This window comes from Sceloporus occidentalis, unplaced genomic scaffold (assembly GCF_023333645.1).
Source record: "Sceloporus occidentalis isolate IW3139 unplaced genomic scaffold, rSceOcc1.0.p SCAF_457, whole genome shotgun sequence".
In the NCBI taxonomy this organism is placed as follows: Eukaryota; Metazoa; Chordata; class Lepidosauria; order Squamata; family Phrynosomatidae; genus Sceloporus; species Sceloporus occidentalis.
Window position 1 is genome coordinate 190,265 of NW_028317437.1, and position 12,322 is coordinate 202,586.

The window sequence follows — 12,322 nt, forward strand, 5'->3', positions numbered from 1 at the left end:
AATAGCATTCTTTGGAGCGTTTCGCGTTAGCGAATTAGTAGCGGTTAACAAGAAAGGAGGTTCGGGTTTAAAGAAAGTGGATGTAATTTGTGGTGAAAAGTTGAGGATGTTTTTACGTTCCTCTAAAACCGATAAATTGGGTAAAGGTTGTTGGATAGAGTTATCTAGAATGGATTCCCAGATGTGCCCGGTGCTGAATGCGGAGTTATTTAATGCCATCAGACCGGAAGGTGGAGAGAATTGGCTGGTGCATAGTTCAGGTACTCCATTGACCATTTTCCAATTTCGAAGTGTACTAAAAAAATCTTTTGCAGCGCTGGGTTTGAGTGATTATGATTACTCCTCGCATTCATTCAGGATTGGGGCAGCGACTGAAGCTGCAATGTTGGGTCTGGACAAGTCTATTATTAAGCGGATTGGGAGATGGGAGTCGAATCGTTTTTTGGGTTATATTAGACCTAATTTGTTATAAGGTGCTAACATTGTTTTCTTGCAGGTCAACATCCAGCTATAGTATGGATAGTCGGGCATTCCTTCGTGTATTGGGCCCAGAACAGAGCGGCACGGAGGAGCTACGGGGAAAATCTGGGCTTTGATAGTAAAAAAGTTCAGTTATTTTGGATTGGTATAAGGGGTTTGAATATTTGTCAAATGGAAGCTATATTATTGGATTATGTTAATATGTTGCCGTTACCAGATGTTATAGTTATACACTGTGGGGGGAATGATTTGGGGAAAACGAAATCAGTTGAATTGCTGTTGCTGTTTAAAGAGTTAATTTTGAATGTTAGACGTGTTTTTAAGGATACAGTATTGGTCTGGTCTGAAATTATTCCCAGATTAATCTGGACTTCTAGACCTGAGTTTAAAGCTTTGGAGAGAGTGAGGAGGAAATTGAACAGGTCTATGGAAAAGTTTATGTTGATGGAAGGTTTTATCAGTTTTAGGCATATGGAATTGGAAGGAGGTTGTTCGGGGTTATACAGAGGGGATGGTGTGCACCTATCTGAGATAGGGTGTGATATTTTTAATGTTAATTTGCAAAGTATGGTGGAACAGGCCGTGTCTTTTATGGGGTAGGGCCACAAATGTAATTATCCATTTGTGGCTGGTGGATGGACTGGTGTAATGGTGTATGCCGTCTGGCTTCTAGGGCGGATGGCTTGGTTATATATGTGTATATATATATTTATGGTTTAAGTTATTGGAGGTGAGACTCTGGGTTTGGGCCAAGAGTTTCTTTAAAGTGGTGATGTTTGTTATAAGCTAAATAAAAGTACACGGCCTGTTTATTCCAATTCGAGTATGGTGTTTTATTTCAAGTTTACAATACAAGGATACATTGTTGGTTACAATATCCCTTACAACTACATGAAGAGCCCTGCCGCCTAAATAGCGCGGGGCGGCATGTAGTTGTGGGGATAGGAGGTTGGGTTCATCTAGAGGTCAGCTATTGATTTAATAGGCAGGGTCAAAAGTTCAGGTCAGAAGTTTAAAAAAAAAAAAAAAAATAGCCTGGGTTATATAACTTAGAATTTGCGGGATGTGCGCGTGCCGCTTAGTGATTCGTCGCCTTTGCCTCGCGGGCACCTTTGGTGCCCCGCGAGACGCCTCGCGCTGCGCAAAAAGGCGCGAATTCGCGCTATAAATAGGAGCTGTGGGAGCGCTAGCAGTCATGCCACAAGGCGAACTGCTAAGCTGTGAATACTTACCTGTAAGGCTGGTATTTCGGCGGTGCAGGAGAGCCGCGGGCGAAGATGGAACTTCTTCTTGAAAAGCTCCCATCCCCCCCTCCCTGTTATGAATATTATGATGCTTTATTTTATATATCTGTCGTGTGCTTTTATCAGGGTAAAAGTTGTCCCTTCTTAGGGATGGACTGGTGTAATGGTGTATGCCGTCTGGCTTCTAGGGCGGATGGCTTGGTTATATATGTGTATATATATATTTATGGTTTAAGTTATTGGAGGTGAGACTCTGGGTTTGGGCCAAGAGTTTCTTTAAAGTGGTGATGTTTGTTATAAGCTAAATAAAAGTACACGGCCTGTTTATTCCAATTCGAGTATGGTGTTTTATTTCAAGTTTACAATACAAGGATACATTGTTGGTTACAATATCCCTTACAACTACATGCGTATAGAAACAGCAGGAAGGGGCTTTTCTTGTTCTTGTTCTTGTTGCCAAAATTCCCTGTTTCTTGCACCAGATTCTAAACTGCTTACAAATATTTTGAAAAGGTTTAAGCTGAGCAGGTCCGATACATTCTGGGGTAAAAATATTCTAATGAGAGCAAAAAGGGGCATTATATTGGAATTAAGTTATTAAACATCCACAAAGCTGCATTCTGTAAACTGAACCATTAATGCCATTTTCAGGTATAAATTTCTATTATTTGTAACATTTTATTGGTTTGTTTGTATTATGTATAACTTGTAACAGCTGAAATCCGTATTATTTTAATCTCTCTTCTTTTCCACCCATTGTAAATGTTGTCATAGTAACAATGCCAACAATCGGAATGTTTATAAACTTTGCTTTTCTTATTGTTTTGTTTGGAAAACAAATTACGATCCTTTCAATAAACAGATCGCATCGTCTTTGCCTGTTTCTTTTGCCGCTACGTGATCTGACATATGTTCCATGACTGGTGCAGGACTCGGCAGCACGCGGGAAGGTGATCACTTTATCCTGATATTATATAAATCGGAATGTCTAGAAATGATTAATTCCAAAAATGTTGTGTGTTTTTTTATCACATTCCATTAAATATGTGGAGGCGTCTCCATCCAAGTGAAATGATTTGGGGGACCCATCGCTAATACAAGTGACAAGTGCCCCCCAGGTCCGTCATGTCCTTTGGGCTCTGTGGTGGGCCGCGCTGACGTCACACATGTATGCATATATATAATTGTTGGCTGGCATTGGAGACTTCATAAGAATTATTTTTACTTTTCGAATGCAGCCCCCAACATACAATATTTCAGGGACTCCCCACCGCACCCCGTCTGTTACCCCCCCTCTCTCTGTATCTCTCTCTCTCTCCTCTCTGTCCTCTCTCTCCCTCCCTCACCTTCTCAGCTCCATCAGATGAATTCAGGTTGGATTTCACCCCATTGCCTGTAACATTATCTCATCCTCTCTTCCCTCCCTGGGCATCATCTCCCTCCTCTCCTCTCTGTGTTTTGCGAAGCGCTGCCATCCCTCCCTCGTCTGTGATCCCTCCTTCCTCTGCCATCCTCTCCCTCCCTCTCCCTCAGCCCGGTACCGCATTGCTGTGCTGCAGGGGTGACTGCATTGCGCTGGGGCCGTCAATAGGTGGACCCCTCCCGGAGAAATAAAACTGCCTGTCCGGGTACCAGCAGCCCCTGCTGTCTGAGAGCCCAGCTAACAGGTAAGAGCTCCGTGTCTGCTGCCCCTCTCACTGCCTTCTGCCCCCTGCCACTCTCTCTGCAAGTTGCCCCTCTCTCCTCCTGCTGCCGCTTTCTCTGCCCGCTACCCCTCTCTCTTCGCCCTATCCCCTTCTGCTGCCCCTCGCAATGCCCGCTGCATCGCGTTCTCCCTCCCCGATGCCCCTTTCGCTGTCTGATGCCCGCTCTCTCTTTGCCAGAAGCTCCCGAATCATCTAGAACATCCATGACTCCTTGTCGCCCCTCTCTCTTTATGTTGCCCCCAATCTATTCCTTTACCCCCGATCAACCTTTCTTTTTGCCTCTTTTCCACCCCGCACCCCCCAAAGTCAGACCTGCGTACCCCCGAAATGCCCTCTCCATAAACATTTTTGCATCTGCTGACCCCCAAAATTGGGGTCCTAGGAGTTTTTCGGGGGGGCTTAATAAGGATCGGAGGTCGGACAGCCTCCTGTTTGTGGCCAAGAAGATACGATACGTGTTGTTTTTGTGGCGTTACATGAAATCCGACGAGGGGTGGGGGCTGATCTGATAAATAAAGCATCAGACGGACAGAACTACATGCAGGGCTAAGAGAAAGACAGACGGAGGTATACAGAAAGCGGGATACAGACAGCTACATCCAGTCCTGACAGACAGACGGAATCACACAGCGGCAGGAGACAGACAGACACACAGCCAACAACCCGGACAGACAGACAGACAGGGGACCAATCTGTAATCGACCTACAAATGATTTAAAAGACACCCAGGGGTACAGCGCTCTAAGAGACAGACTGACGAGCGCCCGGGAGACAGACAGACGAACGGACGGAGCTGTGGGTACTCGATACTTGTTTTGCATCTGTATCTGCAGCGTCATCTCACGTGTCCGCCAACCATCTGGTGCCAGCGAGCCCTCGGTATTGTGCTGCGATCCGGAACCCTCCCGTCTCATCGAATGCCCTTGCAGATGCCCCTTCTCGCCCCCCTCCGTGCACCTGCCTCAGACCCCGTCCTCACCTGAGTGAGCCGAGGGGACAGACATTAGGACAGAGACCTCCTTCTAAACAGACATTCGGTGGCCTTTAACGCTCCCGACGGCAAATAGGCAACAAAAAATGCTACGCTGGCTCCCGTTGTTTGGGAAAGGCTTAACCCCTTAAGATTTCCAGGGGCCCGAGCTCATTCCCACGTCTCTAGGACTTGGCCCATCAAACCGAGGGTTTACTCAACTTTCTGGCACTTAAAGGGTTATATATATATATATATATATATATATATATTTATTTATTTTTTTGGCAGCCCATGCGCAGAAATGTGAATTCCCTTCCTGTGGACTCACGCAGGTTAATCAGAATGCGGTTATTCCTCCCCGTTCGCTACATAACAGAGGAGTCCCGGATTGCATTAATATAGAAAAGCGATGGATCTAAAAAATATCTGGGTATGGCTGTGTGCACTGGGGGGCCAAATCCGAACCCCCAAAACGCTGAGGTGTATTCCTTCAGGACAATTAGTAACCCCCCTTTCCCATCGTGTATTGAAATTCTAAAGTTAAAGTAATGGCAGCTGTCTTTATGAAGTAAATGTGATTATATGATGTAGTTATATTTGTAGGATGGGCTATGATATGGTAATGCTCCAAGATTCTATAGCTTCTTGGTGCTGGAGGACTCAGCGGTCCCCTGTTGGGTTCCCGTCATTGATGCAGCTGAGGGTTCGGAGGTGACTTTTCGTTTTGTTGTTTTCTCCACAGACATCTTCACCCAACTTGCTGCATCGCCCCAACAGGATGGGGAAAGAGAAAACACACATTAATATCGTGGTCATCGGCCATGTGGACTCTGGCAAATCCACCACCACCGGCCATCTTATCTACAAGTGTGGAGGCATCGACAAGAGGACAATAGAGAAGTTTGAGAAGGAAGCAGCTGAGGTGAGATACCGAGACCAATATGGTCCATACCAGCTCCTTATAACCCACACAGACCCCATACCAGCTCCTTAGAACCCATAAAGACCCCATATCAGCTCATTAGAACCCATAAAGACCCCATATCAGCTCATAAGAACCCACACAGACCCCATACCAGCTCCTTAGAACCCATAAAGACCCCATATCAGCTCATGAGAACCAACAAAGACCCCATATCAGCTCATTAGAACCCATAAAGACCCCATATCAGCTCATAAGAACCCACACAGACCCCATACCAGCTCCTTAGAACCCATAAAGACCCCATATCTGCTCATAAGAACCCACACATACCCCATATCAGCTCCTTAGAACCCAGACAGACCAAATACCAGCTCATTAGAACCCACACAGACCCCATACCAGCTCCTTAGAACCCATAAAGACCCCATATCAGCTCATAAGAACCAACAAAGACCTCATATCAGCTCCTTAGAACCCATAAAGACCCCATATCTGCTCATAAGAACCCATAAAGACCCCATATCCGCTCATAAGAACCCACACAGACTAAATACCATCTAATTTGAACCCATACAGACCCCATATCTGCTCATTAGAACCCTTTCTCTGTAGCCCCTGTATAGACCCAAAGGCCCATTCCACCCCACTGCTCAACCTCAGGTCTTTACACCTAAAGGGCTCCCGTCCCTAATCTTCCTTACTGAGCCACCAGCCAACAGCCAACTACTCAGAACCCCAAAAGTTCATTTGCCCTACCCTGGATGAGGTCTCATTAGTCTCCCTGTCAAGTATGCAGGATTTGAAAATAAAGTACAAAAGCTCTTGACAGACCATCTTTGAAAGTATTTATACCGGGACCCAAGAATGGCCATTGGAATTAGAGGACTGTTCTTTACACACCTGTGCTCAGGCAGATGTATTCTTAACCCAAGCTTGGTAGTATATTATTGCATTGATGGGGATTGCTTTTGGGGATCTGCGGCAGACTGAGGGGCACGCTGATGGCTACAGGCAGCTGGGACCGGAGGCCGCAGGCATCTCGGTCTCTGCCAGGGTTTAATTATAGCCGTTCTAAGCTGGCAGGCTCCATTTTCTGTGTGCATGCAGAGGGCACGCTGTCCTATCAGCACCACCGCCGGCAAATGGCGATCAGTAGAGGGAGGGGGGTAAGGGCACCCTGCCGGGTCATTAACCCTTCCTGCGCTATGGAGAGACCTCTCCGGAGATGCGAATGGTCAAAGGATGCATTCACGGAGACGTAACCGCCAATAATTCCTCCATATTCATTTATATCTGCCCAATTTTACAAAAAATGCATTTAACCCACTGAGGAATGTGAGAGTGCCGGTGGCCATAACATTACCGTGATGGCTTGGAAAGTAATAAATGCAATTAAAGGGCTATACACATTCACATGTTTTCTTTGGCAGATGGGGAAAGGCTCCTTTAAGTACGCCTGGGTCTTGGACAAACTGAAGGCCGAGCGGGAGAGAGGAATCACCATTGATATCTCTTTGTGGAAGTTTGAGACCACCAAATATTACATCACAATCATTGACGCTCCGGGACATCGTGACTTCATCAAGAACATGATTACCGGCACCTCACAGGTGATATTCGGAGCCTTCTCATGATGGCCCCAGGGAAATGTATTTTAGATCCCCGTCTCTATAACTCTTTCATGTTACATTTCTCTTTGGTGGTCCTTGTCCTCTGAGTTACAGCCAGGCTCCCCATCTGTACCATGTTCTCCCCGCAGGCAGACTGCGCTGTATTGATTGTGGCGGCCGGTGTTGGTGAATTCGAAGCTGGCATCTCCAAGAACGGGCAGACCCGAGAACATGCCCTATTGGCCTACACACTGGGGGTGAAACAGCTCATCGTGGGCATCAACAAAATGGACTCCACCGAGCCCCCTTACAGCGAAAAGCGTTACGATGAAATCGTCAAAGAAGTTAGTGCTTACATCAAAAAGATCGGATACAACCCAGCCACGGTGCCCTTTGTGCCGATCTCTGGCTGGCACGGGGACAACATGCTGGAACCATCTCCCAATGTAAGTGTCATTATCTGGAGGCCACAGGAACGTCAGTCGTGGATCCCACCATTGACCAGGTCTGATGTCTACGTGGCCCTCTAACGTTTTGTTGACCCTTTGACAGCGGAATGCCTACTACATATAGCAATATATATTAACTACAAACCATGGCAGGTTGGCAACTCCCCCTCCCCAAGGGAGTCACATGGTTGTGTAATGTAGAGGCAAAAATTTGGCAGGAAGATCTCCCAACCATGCATAAAACATACCATAGTCCATAAAACTAGTGTTAGGGGAGAACCGTAATGAATAAGCAAATTAATAATGTAATCGTATGTATTACTAAGGATAATGGCTTGCTCTAGCACATTAACCAATAAATCCAATGCCATATCTTTTGTAATTGAAGTGGTTGCCCAGGTGTGCCTCCATTAGTGGCTTCCCGTCTGTCTATGGGTTCGTGTTGCACGACATTTTTCCACTTCTATCTTTTCCTTTTCTGCCTGCTCCTGACTCATCAGAATGACTCTGGACGGTCTAGGACATTTCTCGGTCATCAGATCCCTGTTATAAAAAGACCGAGGCTTGGTGCCAACCAACCCAGCTCCGGCCAACCAAACATAGCCTTTGATTCAAGGCCCTCTGAATGGGTTTTTATAGTTTCTTAGAATGTTAGTCGTATCAGGCTGGTCTGTGGGGCTATTTCTGATGCTTGGAGGAAGGGAATTGCCCCCGATGCATTAAGATAGTGTTATCCAAATATCAAAATAAAATAAAAAATTAAACGCAATGATTTTGTCCCCAATGCTCCTCTGTTAGATGCCTTGGTTCAAGGGGTGGAAGGTGGAGAGGAAGGAAGGAAACGCCAGCGGAGTCTCCCTTCTGGAAGCTCTAGACACCATACTCCCTCCAACTCGTCCAACAGATAAACCTCTGCGGCTCCCCCTTCAGGATGTCTACAAAATTGGAGGTGAGAAGAAACTTGTGATGTCTTCTTCTGAATCCAAGGTTACGAGCCATATGGCCATTGGATGATATAATATTTTCACATCACGCAGACTCATTGGACAAACGCTCGCATTTGGCGATATTCCATATCTCTTCTATAAAGACTCCGAGGCATTCAAAGATACAAGAACACTAAGAGAATTCTCATGATAAGTTATCATGGAGGCAGTACAGTCTGTAGTTATATAAAGTTGGTTCCCTTCACTCTTGGCTTTCTCTAGTTGGCTTTCCTCCCACCTTTCCTCACGTACTTATGGAATTTATTTATTTTTGGCAGGCATCGGCACTGTCCCAGTAGGCCGCGTTGAGACCGGTATTCTGAAACCAGGGATGGTGGTGACCTTCGCTCCAGTGAACATCACAACCGAGGTGAAGTCTGTGGAGATGCACCACGAGGCTCTGAGCGAAGCCCTTCCCGGAGACAACGTAGGGTTCAACGTAAAGAACGTGTCTGTCAAAGACATCCGCAGAGGCAACGTATGTGGGGACAGCAAAGCTGACCCACCCCAGGAAGCAGCTCACTTCACCTCCCAGGTTAGGAATCAAAGAGAACATGACATTTTGCTCTTATGTCCCTGAGGTGACACTAAAAATATGAAGAAATTAGATTAAGCATCCAGTAAAAGGGCTGAGGGATCTCGTCCCATGGGTAGAACCTCAACCTTGAGTCCTGGATTTTATAGACAGGTTCTTGTTTTTGGATTGTGACAGAATATGTCTTCTCCTGAGAGATTTCTTAGAGTTTACTCTTTCTTTAAAAAAAGGTTTTGGGGTCCTTCAGATGGACCTTGGGGTTTGGGGGTCCTTTCTTCCTATAGATGGACAATTTAGCAATTTATTTCCACCATGAAAGCTTTTAGGAACTTTTTGTTTCCAGGGATGAGGTATTTTCCTTCTATTAGGTAGTCTTGAGGAATGCAAAGTAATTTAACAATTGTGTTAATTAAAAAAATGAATATTATACCAAAGTGCTTGTCAGACACCATCAAAAATGTTCTTGATGTCTTTAGGTGATCATCTTAAACCACCCTGGCCAGATCAGCGCTGGTTACTCTCCAGTTATTGATTGCCACACCGCACACATCGCCTGCAAGTTTGCAGAGCTAAAAGAAAAGATTGATCGGCGTTCTGGGAAAAAGCTGGAGGACAATCCCAAGGCTCTGAAATCTGGAGACGCAGCTATTGTGGAGATGGTTCCTGGAAAGCCCATGTGTGTAGAAAGCTTCTCTCAGTACCCACCTCTTGGTAAGGAGCCACGTCCTTCATACGAGAACCAGACAACGCTTTTGGTTAGGGCAAAAGCTGCAGGGAGCAGGAACCAGGCGTATCAGCACAGAATTGGGAGCAAAGTGGTGTTTTTTTTTCTTTTGGTGCTGGACCAAGCGAGTATCTAATATACCTCCAATCTCTCTTTCAGGGCGCTTTGCCGTGCGGGACATGAGGCAGACGGTGGCCGTTGGTGTCATCAAGAATGTAGAGAAGAAGGTCGGAGGAGCTGGCAAGGTCACCAAGTCTGCACAAAAAGCTCAGAAAGCTGGTAAATGAATCGCAGGCTCCCTGCATCCAGCACACAAGCCCTGCCACTCCGAGAGGGTCAGACCCCTTCCCTTCGAGGTGCACGTCAGCCCATCTGCTTGTAAAAGCCTGTACGTTAACGACTGGATGCTTACCATTAAAGTCCAGTGGAAGTTCTTTAAGAGGAAAAAGCATGTCCCCACTATGTGACCCATAGTGTCCATTCCACCAATTAAACTGGTGCAGCATCTGTGACGTGAGACTGTAGTGGTTTCTTTTTGTTGGAGACAAGCTTGGGGTAGATATAGTCCCATCTCAGTTGTACGCCACATGGGCTGTAACCCCATCTCTCCAGATTGTGTTGGGCTAAAATTCTCTTCATACTCAACAAGACCAAGAGAACTTTAGCCAAACAGGAGACCCCAGGCTGGTGAGACATACTCCAGTATTTAGAAGGTCCCAGGCGGTCGAGTAATAATTACAAACACATATCTTAACATCTCACATATCCGGCTGTCGCTGCCACGTTTTTTTGGGAGATATAAATATTTAATCATTTTAAATTAAATATTAAATTAAATATTAAAGTAATCTCCACGCCTATGGGTGCCCTGTAAATACCACAATTTGGTCACTAAAAGGTTTGGGAAGTCAAAATATTCCCATAGCAGACCACAATATTTCACTTTTTGGTCTATAATGGTTTCTTCAGACCCCACGTGGTCCCTGCTTTTGCCCACAAAGATGTTAAATTGTAGACATAGCAACATTCGCCCTTGAGGAACTCGCTCAGTCCTGCCTGGTTCCCAGCAGAGCAGCTGCGATGAAGACCACGTCATGTCACGCAAGGTCTGCTTCTTGGTGTAGACAGCAGCCGCTCATCTTTCTACTGATGTCTAAGCCAGGGTGACAGGCTGTCTATTTGTGAGACAGATCACCATGCATGGGTTATAGATTCCAGCAATCATGGTAGGACTGGTATCCTGGGGGCCAACTTATGAGACCCTGCCTCTCAAAAAGTATCTACGAACGTCATTTGGAGAACTCTCGGAGGGGGGCACAGTTTGAGTTTTGGGTGCAGAAGAAGGACGTTCTAACCTCTACCCAGGAGGTAAACCTGCCCTTTCTCTAGAACGTCCCAACATTTTCAATAGATGGATCTCACGCTGCGTTGCTGTAAAGAGATCTCAGGTCACGTGCACCAAAGTACGACGAGTAGGAGAGCTCTTACGGTAAAATTCTGACATATGGTGTAAAGCGCTTCGGCACAGGGGTTACATCAAACATTGGAGCGAGGCTTCCGTCTCCTGCTCATCATCGGCTGGACTTGGTGTCACCGATGGAGAGATTCCCTAATTCTGATTAGTGGCCCTCCTGAAATAAAAGAGAATATGATTACACATTGTTCAATTTTGGCTCACAAACCACGACACATTTCGGCAGAGGGTGATAGGCGGAGAGAAAAAAAAGAATATTTACTAGAAGTTACCAGGGCGAGCCCTAACCCTCCTATTTTATGAGAGAGTGGTAGATAAATGGAACAGCCTCCCAGCAGAAGTGGTAGAGGGTAATACAGTGAGGGTATTAAACATGCATATGGCTCCTGAATTCAAGACGAAGCCAATGACTGATTAAGATTTAGAGTAACGGGGTCCTGCCTTATGGGGGCAAGTCATGGAGTTGGGGTAACTGGACACACAAAGGGGTCCCGTGTCCATTTAATATTAATATTTGGTGCAGATGAACATCAATAATGAAATTTCTCCATTCTGCAAGGTTTCATTAATACATTTCCTGCTAAAACCGAGGATTGGAGGAAAGTTATTTAAGGTTTAGGATTCTAACCAGAGACAGAAACAAAGTATCTTTCTGCTATCATTTTACACGGAGGGATGTTTGCCCCAAACCACAGGTTAACCGGACCAGCGTTTCCATTCATCTTCCCCATTTTTGGGTTCTATCGATGTGAGTAACATTATTTCCCAGTTAAATGTCCCAGTTTTTGTCACTGTTACCGGCTGGGGACTCGCGTTGTGGCTGCCATCTGACGTCACTAGGAAGGTGTTCATTTTTGGGGCAAACGGTCGTAAAATCAATCTAAAAATGTTGTGTTCTGGTGTCCAGTTTTAATTTTTAGTGAATTGCCTTTTTCTTTCTAGTCGTTGAACCGTTCATTTATTTCCGTGTTTTAACACTACGAGGACGGACACATCTGATGCGTGAAAACCGTGTAATTAGGATCAGACTCTGCAAATTGGTGTCTCCAAAAATACATAAGATGAGCCGTGAGAGACCTCAGTCACTAATAATGAACCTTAACACGCAGAGCGGTCTCATTCAGAGACACCGGCCTCCGACGGGAGATGCCTTCAATTTATTCCGGTTAACAGAGGATAAACCGGCCGTGTTTAGGGTGCTAATCTCTTAATGGCG

General features: G+C 45.7%; 1 protein-coding gene across 1 annotated transcript; it reads left to right on the forward strand.

Annotated features, from left to right (window-relative positions):
* The first annotated feature begins 3,346 nt into the window (after positions 1 to 3,346).
* On the forward strand, positions 3,347 to 10,126 carry LOC149271838 (elongation factor 1-alpha 2-like). Its single transcript, XM_089507099.1, has 8 exons — positions 3,347 to 3,391; positions 5,146 to 5,325; positions 6,759 to 6,938; positions 7,088 to 7,384; positions 8,186 to 8,336; positions 8,652 to 8,908; positions 9,385 to 9,619; positions 9,792 to 10,126. Exons 2-8 carry the CDS (start codon positions 5,182 to 5,184, stop codon positions 9,917 to 9,919), a joined length of 1,392 nt encoding a protein of 463 aa, XP_089363225.1. The 5' UTR covers positions 3,347 to 3,391; positions 5,146 to 5,181; the 3' UTR covers positions 9,920 to 10,126.
* Positions 10,127 to 12,322: the final 2,196 nt, after the last annotated feature.

Coding starts and splice junctions, on each gene's coding strand:
- LOC149271838 (XM_089507099.1), top strand. CDS start 5,182: ATGGGGAAAGAGAAAACACACATTAATATCGTGGTCATCGGCCATGTG. Junction 7,385..8,185: donor TGCTGGAACCATCTCCCAAT/GTAAGTGTCATT, acceptor CTCCTCTGTTAG/ATGCCTTGGTTCAAGGGGTG. Junction 8,909..9,384: donor CAGCTCACTTCACCTCCCAG/GTTAGGAATCAA, acceptor TGATGTCTTTAG/GTGATCATCTTAAACCACCC.